General features: G+C 38.3%; 1 protein-coding gene and 1 non-coding gene across 2 annotated transcripts in view; both read left to right on the top strand.

Annotated features, from left to right (window-relative positions):
* The window catches only part of LOC150079895 (ecdysone 20-monooxygenase-like), a 42,077-nt gene extending 21,146 nt beyond the window's left edge, over positions 1–20,931 (top strand). Inside the window, exons 5-9 of the mRNA XM_090382603.1 lie at positions 1,823–1,991; positions 11,827–11,990; positions 15,814–15,892; positions 18,231–18,425; positions 20,758–20,931. Of these exons, the coding sequence (XP_090238729.1) occupies positions 1,823–1,991; positions 11,827–11,990; positions 15,814–15,892; positions 18,231–18,425; positions 20,758–20,865 (715 nt within the window). The 3' untranslated portion in view covers positions 20,866–20,931. The remainder of the gene's footprint in view (positions 1–1,822; positions 1,992–11,826; positions 11,991–15,813; positions 15,893–18,230; positions 18,426–20,757) is intronic.
* Positions 1,201–1,272, top strand: TRNAD-GUC (transfer RNA aspartic acid (anticodon GUC)). Its single transcript has one exon. It is a non-coding gene; the product is annotated as a tRNA-Asp (tRNA).
* Positions 20,932–23,452: the final 2,521 nt, after the last annotated feature.

The raw sequence follows: 23,452 nt of genomic DNA, 5'->3' as shown, positions 1-23,452 counted from the left end.
TATCCGGACACTTACCTTTTGACAAAAAAAGATCTTTTATTGTGTCGTTTAATATTTTGTGTGGAAACCTTTTGCTTTTATGACAGCCTTCAACCTTCGCAGCGTGCTCTCAACCAGCTTTTTATAAATGTCAGGTTCCTCCACTCGTCTTTTAACGCAGCCACCAGTTCGGCCATTTTCTTTGGGCGATCTCGACGTGCACGTACCCGACAATCCAATACATCCAAAAGATGCTCGATAGGGTTCAGATCAGCACTCTGTGCTAGCCAATCCAACTTTTCCACACCCATGTCCTCAAACCACTCTGTTACGACCCGAGCAGTATGGCATAGCGCATTGTCTTGTTGATACATGCACGGGCCTTCCCCAAAGTATTACCATAATGTTGGAAGTGCATAATTGTCCAGGCTGTCCTGGTATTGCACAGCATTCATGATTTTGTCGATAACGACTAATGGGCCCAAGCCAAACCATGAAAAGCAGCCCCATACCATGACACTGCCTCCACCAAACTTCATTGTTGGGAGGATACAATCAGGAAGGAAATGTTTCCCTCGCATTCGCCACACCCAAGAACGGCCATAAGACTGGCAGAGTGCCAACCTCGACTCGTCTGTCAATAGGACTGTTTTCCACTGCTCTACAGTCCAGGATTCGCGCTCCCTATACCATGTTAATCGGCTTCTAGCATTTGTTGAGGTGATCAATTCTGTTGAACGTGTCATCTTGCATGCCCACCTTTGCAATTGTCTGTTCGAAGCCCAGTGTGCATATTTATAGCAGGTTCTGTGACGAGCTGCATGCATAGGACCTGTTTTCCCATCCATGGAGGGGTGTCCGGATATTAATGGTAGGATAAGATATTAGTTACTATAAAATTCTAAAATTTTGACTGACTACTGTCCGACCACCATGAAAACCCTGTTAATCATTTTGGCTCCATGGAAACTGAAGAGTTCATTTTTGTTTGGATATTGTGATCGCTCGAAATGCAGGGTTGCTATAGCTGCATACTAGCTGCTTGCATTTACAAACATACACTTACCCAAACTGAAATGAAGTATTCCGTTTCCATGGCTGCAGAATGGTTGTGCATACCAAATAAGAAAACAATCACTGGAGATGCATATGTTGCAGTTCTCAAAAATTTATGAGGTGATAAATGAATATAGAAGAAGGAAATTGAAATGCGTTTTCATGTCCTCGGTAGTATAGTGGTTAGTATCCCCGCCTGTCACGCGGGAGACCGGGGTTCGATTCCCCGCCGGGGAGTAGAAATTTTTTAGAAAGAATCGAATTTAATACTGTATAGTAACGAAGATACTGTTCTTTTATTTTATTTATAGTTTAACAACGTGCATTCGACCTCTACCCAAATTCTCTGCGTCTAGAGGGTAGACACCTGCGAGGTGATCTGAATGAGATGTATAAAGCCTTCAATGGTTTGCACAATCTGAATGCTCGTGGTATTCTTCCTCTTGCTCAGATTACGAACCAGAGGGGGCATAAGTTCAAATTCCAGTAGTAAATCATCCATCTTATAGTCCAGACGTTACCCATGATAAATTTTTACAAAAATCTAAAGGAGACCTGCACAGACATCGATTTTTAAAGTGATGACGATATCAAGGTAGCTGTAATGGCTTTTTCAGAGACCAGAACAAAGATGATTTCTTCTTTTCAGGTGTTTCCCCTTTGCCCTCAAAATGGAGAATGTATTGATCTCAGTAGACAAAAAAAATATTTTTACAATTATGTTAACACTTAAAAATTTGATGCAGAACGTTTTATCGCCTTTTACTAATCATTCTTTCCTTATTAGCTCATGTGCTCGCTATATCGAAGCAGCACTGACTGAGTTAGAAAACAAGGAAAACAAGGATGATAAAGAAGAGCTAAGCGTGTTGGAGACATTACTTCGTGTTGAAGGGCTTTCAAGAAAGGAAATGTTGCTAACTGTAATCGATCTGATTGCTGGAGGAATATTCACGGTAAGTGCAGATGATTTGGGTAATCGTTACATGCGGTATCTTGGTTTGAAAAAGTTAGAAATGTTCAGTATAAGCACATTTAAGTAAATTTGTTAAATAACCGTGTACTTCATACTCATCTGTCCACCACGGCTTTGACCTTTCTAAATGCTGTGGCTATCCTTAACTATCTGCAGAGCATATGGACTCTGAGATTCAAGAATGGTGTTATCGTTGGATGTCTGATTACTGGTTGCTGATTCATGCAAATACCGACAGCTTACACCATTTAAAGTCGACAGTTGGTAACGTTATCGTGATGGTACCATCACCATTCATCAATGCACAGAAAAATAACGGAAGCTCTCTCCATGCGATTAGTGGAAACTAGGGAGGGCAGTAAGACAGTCTTAGCAGACATCCTTGCAAAATATCAACCAGGAGTTTAAAGTATTAACAAGAGTTGCGCCTGTACAAAAGTACTACATAGGTAGCTCTATAGCCATGGTGTTCATTGGAAAGTGGCAGCGTATACACCGATGAGCCAAAACATAACTAGCAAGTCGTTATGCAAATCGAAGCAAATGCAGGTGAACTACGGTGTGTGCACGGATCAGGACACGGTGTCTGCGCAGTAGCACAGTGGTATCATCACTGCCCTCCCCACACCGGGTGGAAAAGGCCCAGGTTCGAATCTCGTCGATGACGCGAGGAACTTTAATGGGCTCTTTTTTTCACTCCGTGGCTGAGTTAGTCGGTCTCAGGTGTAGATAGCAAGGTTTTTTCCCCAAAAACTGGGGTTTTTCATCCAGCAGACAAATCGATCAGAGAACACAGGCAACTAACAGACATAAGACACAGCACAGTAGATGAATTTAACTATTCAAGTGGCCTAAATATAATCGTTTGCTTTGGGTCAGGACACGGTATAAAAAACATCATGCAAGGTGTTGGATGACCATGGCTCACTGATGCTCGAAGGCTCTCCGGATGGCACGTGGCAACAGAAGGGCGACTGGGGGCAACTCGCCGGTAATTGGAATGCTGGTGATGGAAGTAATGTGTCACAATACACAATACATCGAACGCTGCTGAAAATGGGGTTGCGTAGCCGAAGGCTGCTCTGAGTGCCCATGCTATCATGGTTCACCGGCAACATCGAAACTGGACTTTGAGTGATTGGAAGGTCGTCTGGTCCAATGAATCATGTTTCCTGTTATATCATGTGGATGGCCAGGTACGTGAGTGTCGTTTACCTGGGGATGTGACGGCACCTGGATGCACTGTGGGACAAAAACAAGCCAGTGGCAGCAGTGTCATGCTTTGGGCGATGTTCTGCTGGGTAACCCTGGGTCAGTCATCCATGTGCCGGGGGCACTCTGACATCTGTCAGTTACCTAAACATCATTACTGACCAGGTCCACCCTTTCATGGCAACGGCCTTTCCCTCTGGCGGTGCCATCTTTCAGCATGATAATGCCATGCCACACCACCCGGATTGTTCGAGACCGGTTTATGGAACGTGGGGAAGATTTCCAGGTATTGCCCTGGCCTCCAAATTCCCCAAACATCAATCCCATCGAGCATCTGTGGTTTCTGTTGGAACAGCAACTCCGATCTGTGGCATCTCAACCACGGACCTTACAGGAGTTAAAGGATCTGCTGGTTATGTGTTGGTAACAGATAGAAGACACATTTAGAAATCTTGTAGCATCCATGCCTTGCTGGCTACGAGCTGTTTTGGCTGCACGTGGAGGATCAACATCATATTAGGTAGGTGGTCATAATGTTTTGCCTCATTGGTGTAAGTCAAACATCATCTACTGTAATCAGCCATCTCTCCTTGCATAGTGCAATGAACTCCGTAATTAGAGCAATGGAAATTGGATCCATCGAGGGTGGTGGGACAAAACTTGCTACACTCCATCCCAATCAGATGAGCGGGCATGATGTATCTGTTACTGGAGTACATCATTCCAACAGTGAAATTCGAATGTAGTTTTTATGGTGGTGCTGTTTTTCATGGTATGGCTTGAAATCTTTGGTGGTTGTTCAAATTGCCAATAATGCCACCTACTTTAAAATTTTGGAGAGTTCCATGCTCTCTTCAATGTGAGTTCTTTGGTACAGATCCATGTTTGTTTCAACAAGGTAAACCAGTAGGACTGTTTGAGAATAGTTCACAGACATGAAACCCATGAAACATTTATGGGATGAATTGGATTGTTAAAGTTAAACCAGGTCACACGTTCTACATTGGTAGCTCAAATGGGCACTGTTCTACAGACGAAATGCAGGACTATACTTATTGCAGTCTAACTTTTATAGTGAAAAGCCTACTCGTGAGATAGGGTGTCATAGTAGCCCTGCATACTATTGAAGTGGGAGTGGTGTCAACGTGTAACTAAGTTGTAATAGTATTAACAGTATACTGTTCAACAAAATTAACAAAAAAACCTTTTCGTGAATATTTTATTCTCAACAGTGTCAATAGAAATTGATCTACTATCGTACAGAGCAACACATTATGCAAACACATCACTTAATTCCTGATTTTTGGCTTGCTCAGTGGGATAGCCACATCTCCAGTACTCAGGATGGCAAGTCATCATCGCTTATGATTCTTTGAGATGGTGGACCGTTGGATGACTTGAAGCTGGGCGGTCACAGGCGGAGGTGGCATGTTGGCTTAATGTGTCATGCAGTGTTGTTTGGGCACTATGGGAGCAGTTTCAGGACACATGAACCTTTACAAGAAGAGCTGGCCAAGATGGCCCAAGTCAACTTAAACATCAACCTCAAGGGGATTGAAACAAAAATCGGCACTCACTACCATAAATTGATCAAAAATAGTGGATCGCCGAATGCTTGAAGAGTAGCGTAAGAGGGATGGTATTTGGAAAATAAATAAAATACCGTTTATTCTCAATATGGTTGAGGACATGTAGACATGTTCAGTATCTTTATGTTGGGCAGCTCCCAAAATGCAGTTTAACCTCACCGTGGTGATGCAGAGACAGAAAGTCTGATACAGAAACTCTGCAGAAAGGCCAGAAATGTGTGCATATGTTACACTGTTTAGTTGTTTTTGGCCTCTTTGCTACCAGGAAGTTGCATCTTGGTGCCCATCTACACCATGAGGAAGCAGGCTGCAACTGAGCATGTATGACGCCAAACCCTGACTCCTGTAGCAAATGCCCAAACCATTCAAAAAATGAGCAAATAAAAATAATAAAGTAATAAAAATAAAAAAGAATTGATAGAGAACTACCTAAAAAACAGAAAAAAAATTCCCACATCAGTGCAAGGCTGGTATACGGTTGAGGAGAGAACTTACATATGCAGTTGAAGACACAACTTACATATTCATTATGATTGAAAGCATACTAAATTAATCATAAGGGCAGCCAGGTTTTTAGTGCCCAGTTCAGTGCACTGTGCACAAAATTGACTCAAACCTCCTTACTGGTGGTTGCATATACTAACCACTGGACAATGGCCGACTTTAATGTTTGATGGGAAAAACAAATGACAAAGATTATTTGGATGAATCTCCTTTGAAGTTGTCTCCTTAATACTATACACACCAATTTAAATTCTGGACGCATTCCCGATTTGCTTCTTTTAGAATTTTTACTAGTTCCTGTATCATGTTCTGAATAATTTCCTCACCTGTAGCAAATCTTTGACCTTTCGAGAGGACATCAAGCTTAGGAAACAAAAACAAAACAAGGAGTCAAATCCGCCGAGTATGGCAGATGAAGAACCAGTGATGTAGTGTTTCAAACGAAATTTTAATACTGCACAGTAATATCAGTCATTTTAAAATGCTATGAAACATGTAAAACATCAATCCAACTTGCACTAATACAGACTGACTGCAGATAAACAGTTATTCTTGCGTGACTGTCTTGAGTCACCAAACATGTTGGGACAAGTTGCAACCCTCTACAACATGGATCAAGGTACAGTCAGTCTCTAAACTTTTTGATTGCTCATTAATATATTAAATGAGAAATAATATGGATAAATACATAATCTTATTGTAATTAAGTTTGATATATAATTTATAGTTAGTTTTTAATTTATATTTTAAATTTTAGTCAAACTGAATTGGATTCATTTATTTTTGACTAAAGGTAATAAGGTTTCTGTGTTTAAAAGAATAACAATGAAATCACAACTGCACATCTGCAGTGTCAATACAGACAGGAAAATCTGTAAAGATCACATGATCTCTAAGGGCCTCGGACTGTCAAGATCACCAAACATTACCTCTCCATTTTTCTATAGGAATATCTTAAAGGGTGGACATTTGTGAACAATCCATGCTCAGCTGAAGAAATAAGCAACACTGTCACTGACTTTTTGCAGACATTTTACATCACCACCGTAAACATGTTGGCCAGTTCAGGCCTGTTTAGTAGAGAATGGAGGCACTTCCAGTGATTATCATATAACAGGCCAGCAATCATCATGTAAAATGGCTATTGCCATAATATAGTTTATGTCTACCCTTATTATGATTAATATTGGGCTCTGATATCATATAGCATGTCTTGTACCACAATTATTGTGATAATCGTGCAAACAGCTTCAGTGTTACAAGGGTTAAGTTGGTTGTACAACTCACAATTGCCATTCTGACACAATGTTTCCAGTTTCTTTAAAACTTCCTATGGGCCGGCCTTCTACCAGTTCATAAATTTCAAGAGCATAAAGTATGGATTTTTTCCCTGTTTTTGTGGAAAGCTAATAAAAGGTATGAAATGAATAGCAATATGGTTTAAAATTCAAGGGGTGGGGGAACCCTTTCATAGCTTTAGTTGCTATGGCAGAAAACAAAACAAAACAAATTGTCATTACGTGGATCCAATATCAAAAACATGAAATATGGCTTTTTATTTTCACATACTTCTAAGCATTTTTAAAGCATTTTGATGTATCATTTATAAGGATTATTTATAAGTAATTTGAAACCATTTTTAAAAACAGTTTTTTAGGTGCATCAGCAACTTAAGCATATCGCGCCCATATGTATATAAATTGTGTGTGTTCTTTGGTCGATTTGCTATTTGCCAGAAGAAAAAAAAAAACAAGTTTCGGGAGGAAAAACCATGCTACCCTTATCTCAGATCAATTAACTCAGCTACATTGTGAAAAAGGCCCATAAAAATTCCTCGTACTATTGATGGTATTCAAAATCAGGTCTTTTCCTATCCTCCCCATACATCGTGTACGAGGAGTACAGTGACTATGTAGTCACTGTTACCACACTATGTAGTCTGTTAAATTTTAAGTTGTTCTTCGTAGTATGAACTTTGATTAGCACCCATTAACCATCTAATTATCCTTCTTTGAACCCTTTCCCAAAGCTCTTTTTTTCAGATGTGGCCTCAACCTGAATACAGTATTCCAAGTGCAGCTTTATTATCATCTTATACAGAGAGACAATGACATCCTTCTACCTGAAAAGGTCCTGTAAATCATAAATAGGACCATGTACCTACGTAGTCACTGCCTTATGTTGCATGACAAATTTCATATCTGATTGTTTCGTAACCTCTAATCACTTAATTCCTCTCTCTCTTTTATCACCCCAAATCACATAATTAGCATTTGCATTAGTTAGCATTAGCATTAGCATTAGTAGAGGCATTTGATGCAAGAAAGCAAGCTTATGCAGCATCAGCCAAAAAAAAAAAAAAAAGTAACATAAATAAATAAAAATAACCACTTCCACTTCACCCCTCTGTTCGTTCGAAATACCTGTCCAGCTGAGCCTTAAACTTATTTAGGCTATCAACTTCCACGACAAGGGATGGAAGTCTGTTCCACCCACCAACCACCCGCTGGCTAAAGGCAAATTTCCGCACATCTATCCTACATCTGTCTTTCCTCAATTTGAATTTATGCCCTCTCAGGTGATTTTTCTGAGCTAGAGGAAGAATCCCATCAGCATTGAGCATGCTCAAACCATTCAAGGCTTTGTACACCTCTATCAGATCACCCCGCTGGTGCCTAGTTTCCAGACACTGTAATTTGCAAAACTTAAGCCTTTCTTCGTAAGAGAACCCCTTTGTCCCATTCACCAATCTAGTTGCCCTTCTCTGTACTCGTTCCAGCAGCTCTACATCCTTCCTGAAATGAGGCCTCCAGGCCTGTATACAGTACTCTAGGTGTGGCCTGACCATTGCCTTATACAAGGGAATAATCACCTCCTTATCCCTGCTAGAAAAATTCCTATATATCATTGACAATACACCATGAGCTACTCTTGCAGCTCGTCTGCACTGCTCAGAGAACTTCATATCTGCCTGCACCACCACCCCCAGGTCCCTTTCATTCTCTACCACTGTCAGTGTAGTACCACAGAGTTGATACGTTGCTCTGGGGTTGCTGTTTCCCATATGTAGTACTTTACATTTGTCAATGTTAAACTTCATTTGCCACCTCGAAGCCCATCTGCTCAACCTTTCCAAATCCTGTTGCAGCAGCATAGTGTCAGTAGTGTCCTTGACAACCCTGCCAACCTTCGTATCGTCTGCAAACTTGGACATTAAGCCTGATATACCATCATCAATATCATTTATAAATACAGAAAACAATAAAGGCCCCAATACTGAACCCTGAGGGACTCCACTAATAACATTAGTCCACGATGAGCAGTGTCCATTGATTACCACTCTCTGTCTTCTCCCCCTCAACCACCCCTTTATCCATAGCAGCAACTTGCCTCCAATGCCACACTGCTCCAATTTGTGCAGCAGTCTTCCATGTGCAACAGTATCAAAAGCCTTTCTAAGATCCAAGTATATAATATCAAAGTTATTCCCTGCATCCAGTTCTTTTGTGACTGCATCATAGTATCCAATCAAATTGGTCAGGCAAGACTTCCCCTTAACAAAACCATGCTGTGTTCTAGCTATAACTGAAGTCTTGTCTAGATGATCCTGCAGTGCTTCTTTCACCAGTGCCTCCATTAATTTTCCGGGAACAGAAGTTAAACTCACAGGTCTATAATTACTTGTGTCAGCCTTTGTTCCCCCTTTGTGAATTGGGGTCACATTTGCACATCTCCAGTCAATGGGTACCTCCCCTGAGTCCAAGGAAGCTCTCATAATTATGGCTAAGGGTTTGCTTACCTCCTTTGCTGCCTCCTTTAATATAACTGGATAGATCCCCTCCACCCCAGGTGCCTTTCTTGTGTTTATCTTCAACAATTTCTCCTCCACTTTGCTCTCAGTTATTACAAGATTCCCTAGCTTACTGCTAGAGTTGAATACACCTCTGGCATTCCCCTCGCTGAATAACTCCTCATGTGTGAATGTCGATGCAAAATATTCATTTAGTTTGTTAGCTACCCGAGCAGGGTCATCAACAGTTGACCCATCGATCTCAAGTGGACCAATCTGATTCATCCCCTTCCTTCTAGAGTTTACATAAGTAAAGAACTCTTTGCTGTTTTTCTTCGCATCCCTTGCCAAGGATCTCTCGTAATCTGCCTTCGCCTGCCTAACCTCCTTTGTAACTTGGTTACAGATCAACTTGTATCTATCATAGGCGTCCGTGTCACGTGTTAATTTGTATGTATCCCATGCATTTTTCTTCTCTGCCATATGCCTCATTAGTTCATCTGACAACCATTTAGGCCTAAACCTTGAACAATATTTCTTAGTTGGTATGTAAAGCCTAGTAGCTTCCACGATAAGTTCTTTGAATGCTTCCCATTTTGAATTTGCTGTTGGCAATATCATCAGTTGATCCCACTGTATAGAATTTAAATACTGTCTCAGTCCATTGTAGTCGCCTTTACGAAAGCAATACCCCTTCCCTTTACCCCTAATGGTAGTTACCTCTTTGAGTAACTCCCACTTCAGCACATTGTGATCACTGCCACCAAGCGTATATTGAAAGCAAGCGTATACAGCATCAGCCCAAAAAAAAACCTTCCAATTACACCCATCCGGTGACTCCAAATGTTTGTCTAGTTCAGCCTTAAATTTCTTTAAGCTATCAATTTCCACAACAACAGATGGAAGTCTGTTGCAGCAATCAACTACCTGCTGGATAAAGGCAAACTTCCACACATCTATTCTACAACTGTCTTTCCTCAATTTGAATCTATGCCCCCTCAGGTTCTTAATCTGAGCAAGCAGAAGTATACTGTCAGCATTGAGCCTGCTCAAACCATTCAAGACCTTATACACCTCGATCAGATCAGCTCGCAGGTGCCTAGTCTCCAGTTGCTGCAACTTGCAGAACTTAAGCCTTTCTTCATAAGCGCACCCCTTTGTTTCTTTCACCAATCTTGTTGCCCTTCTCTGTACTCATTCTAGCAACTCTACATCCTTCCTAAAATGAGGCCTCCAGACCTGTATACAGTACTCAAGGTGTGGCCTGATCATTGCCTTATACAAAGGGATAATCACCTTCTTGCCCCTGCTAGCAAAATTCCTATATATCATTGACAAAGCTCCATGACCTGTTCTGGCAGCCCGTCTGCACTGCTTAGAGAACTTCATATCTGACTGCACAATTACCCCCAGGTCTTTTTCATTCTCCACCTCCCTGAGTGTAGTACCACACAGTTGGTATGTTTCTCTTGGGTTACTGCTACCCATATGGAGTACTTTGCATTTGTCAATGTTAAACTTCAGTTGCCATTTCTCAGCCCATCTGCCTAACTTTTCTAGATCCTGTTGGAGTAGCATACTGTCTTTACTGTCATTAACAACCCTGCCAACCTTTGTATCATCTGCAAACTTGGATATTAAACCTGATATACCTTCATCGATATCATTGATAAATACACAAAACAACAATGGGCACAGCACCGAACCCTGGGGGACTCTGCTAATAACATTAGTCCACGTAGAGCAGTGTCCATTTATTACCACTTTCTGCCGTCTCCCACTCAACGAACCCTTTATCCATCGCAGTAACTTGCCCTTAATGCCATACTGCTCCAATTTGTATAGCAGTCTTCCATGTGCAACAATATCAAAAGTTTTCTTTAATCCAAGTATATGATATCAAAACTATTTTTTGCATCCAGTTTCTTTGTGACCACATTGTAGTTTCCAATCAAATTGGTCAGACAAGATTTCCCCTTAACAAACCCATGCTGTGTCAACTATTACTGCTGTCTTGTCTAGGTGATCCTGTATCACCTCTTTAACCGGTGACTCCATTATTTTCCCCAGAACAGAAGTTAAACTAACAGGTCTCTAATGATTTGTGTCACCCTTTTAATTCCTCTCTTTCTCTAGCTTATAGCATAATTCTAGTGTAAATTTAGCATAACTCCTAGATTCCTGTTTCCCAAGTGCAAAACCTTATGGGTAGAAGCATTAAACTTTAGTCGCCATATTTCAAACCATCTGTAATTGTTCCAAGTCATTTCAAAGTAAAATAAGTTAGTTTCATTTAGGAGGGATTCCTCCTCCTAAATGAAACTATAAATTTTTGTGGGAATCATCCATAAAAGACTTTTGTCACTTCATATTTTAAATTGATTTAGAACTGAACTGACTGTACAAAAAAATTCAATACAGTATCAGTTCTCAGTAAATATTTATTTTGAAAATAAACTATCTTAAAAAATAAATCAAATCTTTTACAATGTGTATGTTTTAATGTAAAACTTTTTTAGGGAAAATATCTGGAGAGGACTGCCCCATCCCTCCCGTCCCTTTACGTGGACTGCAACTACTTTATTCAAATATAGTCACTCAGCCACGAGATTCCTGAATTCCACCTCCTACCCACAACCCTGGGATATCTTTTATGGACAGTTCTTGTGAATATTTTCTATTTTTACAGCAAATTTTACAGGGTAAAATTTATTTTGCAGGTAACAAACTCACTGTGTTTTCTCATATACCACCTAGCAGAAAATCCCGATATACAAGAAAAAGTATATGACGAAGTGATAAGGGTGGCACCTGATGGAAATATTGATTCTTCTGGACTAAAGAAATTAAAATATATCAAGGCATGTGTGCAAGAGACATTCAGGTATATGTGAAATATCATAAGGAAAACTGTTATTGATATTCTACACAAATTTTTGAAAAACTTTTTTTTTTTTTTTCTTCTTGCTCCCAAAGTTTCTCATTCTTAGGAAGGAGAAACTTTGGGAGTGCAAAAAATAATAATAGCAAATTTATACATTAACTAGATCTTAAAAATTGTAAAAGACAAACCTATTCTCTGGTTTTTTAGCAAAAGTTCATTCTGCTGTGAACATTAAGACCACTGCATTTTACAAGGCTATTTAAATCCAGCTGGGCAAAAACATGCAAAATATTATGAGGGTCCTCCTACCTTTCATTAACTGTATTTTTCATTTATTTTGGCAAAGACATCCATATTTAAATTCTCTTGGTGTTATTATTTACACAGCGCACTAGTATCTGATGCTCTTTTTCATCGTGTGTATGTGCGCCCATAGATGGACCCAATTTGCATGTTGCATAGGCCGAAAAATTCCAGAATAACTCATAGTGAAAGCCCTAATCCTGGTATCTGAGATTGGCTAAGTCCAGGCTTAATTTAGAAAAATAACTCATAGGCAAAATTTTTTCACATCTATATTGATGATAAAATCTCTATGTATCCACCATTTTTTTTAGTAAGCACTAAAGAGAGGCATTGTATTCTACACAACTGCAGTCAAAATTTCTGATGAAATGTTCACTAACTCCCAATTGATTGTATCCTTCAAACCTGAAAGGGTTGTCATATCTCATCAGTATTTTTGAATCATTTCTTGGGATACTGTAAAACAACTGTTGTAAATTTAGAAGAGGCCTTCTTAAATACCTTACGATATTTAACATGGTTCTTCTGGAGCAAGGAGGCCTTAGGACTTTTTTCTGCCTTTGGTATCTGAAGAGGCCTCTAAGAGTTCCTTTACTCTCTGATAATATTCAAATTCAGACTTCTCCAGACAATTGACCACTATACTGTCACAGAGGGCATTAAAAAGTTTAATAAAGTATAAAAATTCAATTTTGGCAAGTGATATAATTTGTCATTCAGACTTCCGCATTGCATTCATTTTGCTGCGAAATACAATCAATGTATATTATTGTTATTTATTATTTTTTTAAAATAATTTCCAAGGGTGGAAGCTTAACTTCTACTCTGAAGAAGAAATGCTCCTTGGATTTAGATTTCCAAGTCCAAGATTTTTTTTTTAATATCCTTACAATATAAATGAATCTTGCAAATTTCAGTTATTGCCATGAATTAAATCTGTATTGCACTACAAACAAAAATAATTTTCAATGTGGTTGGGGTTGAAGTTCTCATGCATCACCATCTTGACATGGTTCGTCTGACAAGAAGTGACATCCTCTTAATGCATCTTTTAGTGGTTAGAAAAATGTGATAATTGCATGGAACTAAGGCTAAAGAAGATGGAGGATGGGTTAACACTTCATATTTCAACTCCTCTATCTGATTCACTGTAGAATGGGTAGTGTAAGGAGCATTGTCATCGTGCTGCATGGATGCACACATCTCAGGACAGAAAAAACACCTTTCTTTCAAACTACTGGCTCTGATTGATTCGGAAGAACGTTACAGTATTCCTCACTAATTACTGTTTCTCATCTCTGTCCAGATACTGTCCCAGAATCACTCTTTTATAATCCCAGAATACAGTGAGTAACACATTCCCAGCTGATGCTTGGTACAGATTTTCTTTGGTCGAGGTGAGCCTGTATGGCACCTCTGAATTTGTGCATTTGCTTTCTGGTGTATAATAGTGCACCTGGGTTTCACCATCAAACACTACATTTTTTTAAAAGGCATTTCCTTAACACTCACACCATCCAAAGCTCATAGAACACAATTTTTCATTCCTCTGTTCATTCTGTTGCAACTGAACATGCACTTTTCGAAAGTACGACCCTCGTTAATGATGTGCACCAAACTAACACTAATCTTGCATGCTTTGGCAATTTCTTCAATATTATGCGATGGTTTCCTCGTATGAATTCTTCCACTGCTGCTATGACATGATGTGCTATCCCTGGTTGAGGAGAATCCTTAACACATCCAATACTGTTCTTATTCATCCACTCATAGATTTGCTATTGACTCATGCATGCTTCACCAGAGATCCAATGTTCTGTGTTATACAGGGTGTCTCAAAAATACATGGCATAATTTCAGGAATGAGTTCCTCGTATGTAGACAATAAAAATATTTTATATCAACAGTTCCTGAAATGCTCGGCTTCCAAGTTTTGAAGGTCTGTTTTTATGACACTTAACCGTTCACATCACCTTATAGTTATTGTTCAAAATGTCCACCTTCTGCCTGAATACAGGCCTCACATTGACGTCTCATGGACTCGTGAAGATGATGCCAAATTCCTGGCATGTTTCGTATTGTCTCACAACCTGCCACAATTCAATTGCGGAGAGTTTCCACATCAGCTACCGGAGTCGAATACACCAATGACTTTAAATAGCCCCACAAGAAGAAATCTAGTGGGTTTAAATCAGTGAGCATGAAGGCCAGGCAGTTGGTCCATCCTCTACTTCAGGAGTCATAGATCTTGGTTGTCCTCTGTTGGCAGCACGAGTTGTAAAGGTCCCATGTTCACAAAGGCGGCGATGGATATCTTCAAATGTTTTCCTGTCTGGACATTTCCGTTCTGGGAACCTTTCGTGGTACAAACAACGAGCCTCCAGAGCATTTCCGTCCGCCAAACCGTACATTAAGTGCATATCCGCTTGCTCCTGATTTGAGTACATGGTTGGAATGGAAAACCACCAGATTCTGTCAGTACCTTGTGATGAAGGAAATCACCTGCGGGAGATAAGACATTCCGGCTAATAACTCAGGAACCAAGCATTTCTGGAACTACGTTGATAGAAAATATTTTTATTGTCTACATACGAGGAACTCATTCCTGAAGATTTGCCATGTATTTTTGAGACACCCTGTATTTCAGCAAGTTTTATTCCTTATACATTCAAAAATCAGATTACAGAAAATTGACTGTTTCCAAATAAAAACAACAACAGATGGTAATATATGGGCACTTAGTGCTTCTGGCAGACTTCAATCAATAATCCGACACAGGATTATCATCGGTTTTTGCACAACATACATTTTATGTTGGTTTTGCAATTTTAATTTGAACGACTTTCATAAATAAACACCAAATGACCTTGTGAAAGTAAGTACCATGGCATAAGGAATTTAATAACTCTCCTTGCACTGTCAATATACCATAAAAAAAGGACATAAATATTCTTAATTAAAGCACATCATTGCTTTTGACAGAATTGAAATTTTATTAAATATTAACTGACATTCTGTCTCCTAAACTGAGTTACCCGGTCTCTCATTTGAATTTTTTTCATTGCCATTTTCTTTCTGGGTAACATCTCTTGCCTCCATCGGTAATATTTCCATTTCTAATAATTTTAGATATTTTATGTTTCAAAATTCATAATCCTATTTGCTACTTGCAACTACTTATTCCTTCTCTTTCTGCTAATTTCCATGTAAATATGCTACGGTGCAGAAAATCCAAGGTGTCGCATTAGTAATAATTTAAAGTGCAATTAAGAGAAACTATAAAATTAAATTCATTATACATTTTTTAAGTAAAACTAGTACGTGTTTAAATATATACATGCACACAATATTTAGATTGAAGTATGCTATCAATGGCCATAATATGACACTAGTTATAAGGAACTTAAACTGAAAATGCAGCATTAGTAAAAGTAATCTTTTGTATACATACACAGTATCTAAATTCACTTGTTTAATCTTTCAATAATTTGTTAAAATACATTTACTACTCCACCAGGTTAACACCAACTGTTCCCTGTTTAACAAGGATCTTGCCTAAGGATGTTACACTGTCTGGATACAATGTACCTGCAGGGGTATGTATTCTATCGGTGATAACAAAGTTGTATTTAAGTTATTTCTTTAATTAAGGAATATCTTAACAAATATATATTTATATACGTATTTTTTTTGTAATTATATTTTTAACCCTGTATTTGTCGCATGCAGTCGATTTGACCCTGCATGACTAACGACAATTTGTGCTTCATCTATTTTAACCAGATGGCTGAAATTTCCAATACCTGTTTGTTGAGAATGGTTTCTTTGAATTAATTACATAAAATTCGAGAAATGCCTGTAAATTATCATGCAATTAATAAAAATTCACGATTAAGTTAAACCTAATTATATGCATATGTTGATTGACAGGTGTCATAAAGAGATATTCACTTTACTGCTGAGCACTTTCATCCAATCAGTAATGCTCTCTGGCTTTATTATATTGATGGAATCAAACTGTTTCTCAGCATGAATAACATTTCATGCTGCGAATGCTGCTGCTGCTGCTGTTAGTGATGCACTCTCCTCAAATCAAAGGATAAGTAAGTTAAAAGGCACGGTTTTTAAATTCACGTTTGCTCTCTGAAAGGTCTAAGTGAATTTTAATTTTTCAAAACTTAATTCACAGTTGTGTTCAGAAAATATTAAAATTATATGGACATCAAAAGAATGAATAATTTTTAATCATTTTTTGCTGATTTTTCAAATTTTCGTGAGCACAGAGGAATTTTGCATTTTCGTGCAACCAATACAAAATTAAGGAATAAATTATTATTCAAGATACAAAGTGATTATAAAGTCTCTTCCTACCTTTAAAATGAATAACTCAAATTATAGACTATATCAAGAAGCAGTTTCTTATTCTTTAATCAGTTTATACAGGAGTTTTTTAAACAATAAAATTAGCTTGAAATATGCCCATTGCGCAAAGTGATTAATTTAGAAAAATAACTGAAAGGTAAAATTTTTTCACATCGTTACTGATGATCAAATCTCTATGTACTCATAATTTTTTAATAAGAAACCAGGCTGTGCATTATATTCAACACAGCTCCGTTAATTAAAAAAAGCCCATGTATATTGATTTACAGTGAAAAAAACGTTATTCAGTATTGCTTTTGTAAGCTATAGTTTGTAATTTTTAAAATTGAGTTTATTTGGTTTTTAGGAGCATTAGCAGCTAAGGCCATATCGCTCCGGGATATGTGGTGGTCATTCCCTGACCTTTCTGATCCACCGTATTTGGTGGTGACAGGCTCGAACCCCGGTCTAATCAAGAAGCGTGTGCTACGCACTGCTGCTCCTTCCCACCTGGCTACGGAGGCGCCTTTAAAATTGAGAAAAAACTTGATAACCACTCCGTATGTAGCTGAGTAGTCAGGTACAAGGGCACATAAGTACAAGTGCTAGTGACAGGGGTTCAAAGTCTGTCACTGCTAAATATGGTGCTGTTTCTTGTATTCTTTCAATCTTGTGAATTCCTCTGACCATGGGATGACAATGTGGTCATCATCCTGGAGTATAAACTGAAAATATAACTACTACTCTAAAAGATCTACATTTGTTCGTGAGGTGTTTAAAGGGACCCAAAATAATGCTTTTACCATCTAGCCATCACCGGTGTATTTTATACATCAAAAATAGAAAACTTAAAAATTTAAAGATTAGTTTGAATTACATCAGCATAAATTTTAGCATTCCTCAAGTACAGAATTCACTTCCAGTTTGCATTATTATTTTTTAATTGGAATAGTACAGCAGTAAAAAAATTCATTAAGGTTCCATATTTATTCAAAATGTCACATGCACACCCCTCCAATAATTTTCAATATAACTTTGGTTTTAGCTTTGTTTTTTGCCTGCATCACTATAATATTTGGCTTTAAGAAAATTGGGAAAACATTTTTTTGGATAACAAGACCGATGTTACTAAAGCTTACTAAATTTGAAAAACACAAGTTAATAATTAGTTTTTCTTGTAAAAAATTTTAAAAAAGCTTAAAAGTATTGATTTGGTTTATTAATTACGCTAAAAATAAATAAAAAATAAACTTTAATAGAAAAATACATTATTCGTTATTTACCCACTTCAATCAGCGATAATTATTGATTTTTTGAATATACAATTCAGAGAGAGAGAGAAAAAAAAATGATTTTTTTCAATTTATTAACGAGACTAAAAACCAAACAAATTATTTAAAGATATATTTATTTTTGCCTAAATTAAAATGTAATTTACAGTGAATTGCCACAAAACGTTTATAAACCCTCCCCCAAAGTCACAACCTTTATTATTCAATTTTAATGTACTAATATAAAAGTTTATAACTTAAAAATTTAAATTTTAATTAAATTTATTATTTCTCTCACTAGGTACCAATCTTCTGCCATTTCAGTGTCGCATGTCAACTTCCTCAATATTTCTCAAATGCTGATAAATTTGACCCTGACAGATGGAGAACGCTACCCACAATACATCCTTTTGCACTGCTACCATTTGGTTATGGCAGACGAATGTGTGCAGGAAGACATTTCTCGGAGATGGAGTTATGTATTGCTGCAGCAAAGGTACTATCATTTATGCCTCCAAAATATTGATATATTTAATGTTGTTAGAATATGCCTTGTGCAATTATTATATGCAGTCATTCTTAACCCTGTAGTGTTGGCACACCTGTGAGGTGTAACTCAAAAATAATTAAGTACATTAATTGGTGGTTGAAGATAAAAATCTGATTTACTGTATCTTTTTAAATATTGACAACTTTTAACTTGGTGTGGGTTTCGAATTTTTATTTACTGCTTTCTGAGAGTTATAACCCTAGTGTACAGAGAAAGTACAGCCCTGTTTGCTCTACTTTTAACTAGTAGTAATGCTAGTGTGAGAAACTGATTGATACCAACACTACAAAGCTCAGAATTATGTTTCATTCTAACCTTTAGTTATTTCCAGAACTCTCCCATGTGATCTATAGATATCATCAGTCTTAGACAACAGAGTTTTGAGAGTCACTATTTTTGAATAACAAATACGGAAACATGGAAAGTGATACACACTCCAGACAGAGTTAGAAACATAATATTCAAATTTCACACATTTGTGACATTCCAAATTTCAAATAAAGTTTAAAAAATTTGAAAATGGAAGTGAATAATAGTATCTAATTTTTTAAAATTTTCCCTGAACTATGAGGGGTTTCCGAAGTAAGGTAACACATTTTTTCTCTCGATGATGTTTAATAATATGAAGTTGAAATTACACACCAAGAAATAAGTGAACATGCACTACTTTTCCACAAAGTCTCCAGTTTTATTGATGCACTTGTCCCAACGATGGATCAGTTTATCAGTGCCAATACTGAAGTCCGTGTCCACACACACAGAAACCAACATTGCACTGCCTGATGAACTTCCTCATCCATGTTGAAATGCTTTCCTGAAAGGTGTTTTTCAGAGGGCTAAACAAATGGAAGTCTGAAGACACTAAGTCTGGGCTGTAGGGTGGGATGACAAAGTTCCCAAATGATTACGGCACAACCACTTATGAGTGATGCAATGTATGGAGTTGCGTTGTTGTGCAACAAAATCATGCCGCTTGTCAGGAGTCCTGGCCATTTGTGTCGAATGCTGGCTTTCAGTTTTTCCAAAATTGCATAGTAAAGCTGTGCATTGATTGTTCCTCCCTTCAGCAAGAAATCCACCAACAGAATGCCTTGGAGATCCCAGAACACTGTGGCCGTGACTTTTCGGACACTGGGAATGGTTTTGAATTTTTTGTACACAGGAGATTGTGGATGTTTCCAGGTCATGGAGTCTTGTTTGCTTTCTGGGGTAGAGTGATGAACCCACACTTTGTCTGCTGTAACTATGCGAGTGAGAAAATCCTCTCCTTCGTCGCTGTATCACAACAGGTTCTCCAGACACATCCGCAGTGTTTTGCTTTGTCCTCCTCTGACAACTGTCAGGGCACCCAGCGGCAGCACACCTTTCGAAAGCCAAGGACATCATGAACAATTTCGTGAACTTACTCACATTCACTTTTTGTGCAATTTCATGCAGTTTCACTCACCTGTTTTCAAGAACGACGCCCTTAATGTGCGAAATGTTGTCTTCTGTCTTACTCGATGAAGGCCTGCCTGCCTGATGTCGAACTTCAATGTCGACGTGGCCCACCTTCTTTGTCATCACCTTTTCGCCATACACAGCAACTAGTTCACGGTGAATGTCACTTGGTGAAGACCCTTTTGCTTGCAAAAAGCGAATAACTTCATGAACACCTGTTTTGGACCACACTCGCACAGTAGCTGCCATTTTGCAACTGGAATCTGCTGTGAGGTGACAGTACCGCAACACTGAACTGGCGGTCTTTTTGAACATTATTAACAGGTCTATCTGTCCACCATGTTTCATCTCATTCCCTTTCACCATTATTAAGAAAAAAAATGTGTTACCTTACTTTTTGGGAACCCCTCGTATTTATACATATAATATTTATACATATAATAGGCAGAAATATGTGCATGCACATGTTTTTCATTTCATGCATTTATAAGTTTTTTTAAACTGAAAATGGAAGACTAGAGCTTCGTTTTTAATTTTTAAAAAAATTAATTTTCAGAATAAATTTTTTTTTGAAAATAAAATGTGTAAAAACACTGCATTTTTTGAATATTTAATTTTTTTTAATTAAAAACTAAAGAAAGTATTGCAATCCATTCAGAAAAGATGAAATACTTGCATACTCTCGAGCAGAATTAATTTTTTTTCAGATATTAAAAAGAAAGTCACAACCTGTCACAACCTTGTTACAATTCAGGTGCCACCACTGCAGGGTTAAATTTATTCAAGCATTTTACTGTTTTCATTGCTGACATTACAATTTTTTTCTCTTCTTTTTAAGGTTATTTATAACTTTAAGCTCAAGAGCACAGGAAAGGATCTTGATCTTATACAAGCCTTCATTGTAGTGCCATCTGGACCAGTTTCTATCATCATGCATGATCGCTAAATCAGTTATAAAATCTCTATCACCATCACTGCCGCTGTATAATTTCGATAAAAAACTATATCTGAAAGTGTCTTTTATGTACACATCCGCCATACATATATATATATATATATGAGGAGCATTTGAAAAGTTTGTGGCCTGAATATGAAAGGGTAGTGGTAGAGTGTTAAAAATTTCTGTACTTAATGTATAACACTTAGCATTAATAGAGGCATATGATGCAAGAAAGCAAGCTTATACAGCATCAGCCAAAAAAAAAAAAAAAACACTTTCCCATTTCACTTATCCATTCACTCCAAAATTGTCTACTTCTGCCTTGAATTTACTGAAGCAAACTTCCACAACAACAGACAGAAGGTTGTAGAAGTTTATTCCAGCAATCACTGGTTCCAGCAACCACTCACCGGCTAAAGATAAATTTCTGCACATCTATTCTATAACTGTCTTTCCTCAATTTTAATTTATGCCCCATCAGCATTGAGCTTGCTCAAACCATTCAAGGCCTTATACACCTCAATTAGATCACCTCACAGGTGCCTAGTCTCCAAATGTTGCAATTTGCAGAATTTTAGCCTTTATTGGTAAGAGCTACCCTCGGTTCCATTCACTAATCCTGTTGCCTTTCTCTGTGCTCGTTCCAGCAGCTCTACGTCTTTCCTAAAATGAGGCCTCCAGACCTCTATGCAGTTCTCAAGATGTGGCCTGACCTTTGCCTTATACAAGGAGATAATCACTTCCTTATCCATACTAGCAAAATTCCTGTATATCTGACAAGACCCCATGAGTTACTCTTGCAGCATATCTGCACTGCTCAGCAAACTTTATATCTGACTGCACAATTACCCCCAAGTCCTTTTCATTCTCCAGTACCCTGACTGTAGTACTGCACAGTTGGTATGTTAATCTGGGGTTACTGCTACTCATATGCAGTACTTTGAATTTGTCAAGGCACCTCCGTAACCAGGTGGGAAGGAGCAGCAGTGCGTAGCACACGCTTCTTGATTAGACCAGGGTTCGAGCCCGTCACCACCAAATACGGAGGATGCGGAAAGGTCAGAGAATGACCACCGCATATCCCGGAGCAATATGGCCTTAGTTGCTAATGCTCCTAAAAACCAAACAAAGAACAAACCTTGAATTTGTCAATGTTAAACTTCAATTGCCATCTCTCAGCCCATCTGCCCAACTTTTCTAGATCCTGTTGCATTAGCGTACTGTAATTATTGTCATTAACAACCCTGTGAACCTTCGTACTGTCTGCAAACTTGGACATTAAGCCTGATATACTTTCAATATGATTGATAAATACAGAAAACAACAATGGGGCCAACACGGACCCCTGAGGAACTCCACTAATAATCCTCTCCTTCTGTCTTCTCCCACTCGACTATCCCTTTATCCATAGCAGCAACTCGCCCTTAATGCTACACTGCTGCAATTTGTACAGTAGTGTTCCATGTGCAACAATATCAAAAGCTTTCCTAAAGTCCAAGTATATGATATCAAAATTATGTTTTTGCATCCAGTTCCTTTGTGACCACATCATAGTATCCAACCAAATTGGTCAAACAAGACTTCCCCTTAACAAACCCATGCTGTGTCTGAACTATAGTTGCAGTTTTGTTTAGATAATCCTGCAATGCTTTTTTAACCTGTGATTACATTATTTTCCTCTGAACAGAATTTAAAGTAAAAGGTTTGTAATTACTCATGTCACTCTTTGATCTCCCTGGATTTCAAATAGTAACCCCACCAAGCTTCATGCTGTTTCAATAATGTCTTTTTTTTAATTACAAGTCCCAAAGTCAACAAATTTGCATGAATGAGGAGAGATGGACAAAATCAGTAACTCTGCAGTGTCATCCAATATTTCATAAAAAAAAGAGAGTAATGACAAAAGTAATTCACGAGGATGCGGTTACAACATTGGGGGAGGATACCCTTCCTATTCATGGTTAAGTGTGCAGCAGAATTTAACTGAGGGAGGGAGAGCATGGGGGATGACCACCCATGCTTTAGGAAGACCTGCATTGTCCATCACTCTAGGAGTTGTTGACAGTGTGCATGATCTTGGTGATGAATGATTGAAGAGTGACAGTTTGGTACATCGCCAGCACCTTAGGCATCTCATCTGAATGCATATACCACATATTAATAGAGGTTCTTACTATAAAAAAGATGTCAGCATGATGGGTTCCAAAGTTGTTGAAAGCAGATCAAAATCACACAAGAGTTGTCAAATGAACATTTTCTAGCAAATGCAACAAATTTCCTTACAAGGGTTCTGACCATGGATGAGATGCGAGTACATCACTTTCAGGCAGAAACAAAGGAGCAGTCCGAACAGTGGAAACACAGCTCTTCTTCCAAAAAAAGCAAAGTTGATTCCTTCTGCTGGCAAGGTGATGGCATTAGTTTTTTGGGATGCTGATGGAGTGTTACTAGTGGATTACCTTCAGAAAGGCCAGACAGTCACACAGACATATTGCACAGACCTTGTGAGGCATTTACACGAAAACATCAAAGACAAATGTTGAGGAAAGCTCAGCAAAGGAGTCCTGTTCCCACTAGGACAACACTCCTGCTC

Source organism: Mastigoproctus giganteus, chromosome 10 (assembly GCF_048544385.1).
Source record: "Mastigoproctus giganteus isolate SK-2022 chromosome 10, ASM4854438v1, whole genome shotgun sequence".
NCBI classification, from domain to species: Eukaryota; Metazoa; Arthropoda; class Arachnida; order Uropygi; family Thelyphonidae; genus Mastigoproctus; species Mastigoproctus giganteus.
Note: the sequence above shows the minus strand (reverse complement) of the source record. Positions and strands in the feature narration are given on the sequence as shown.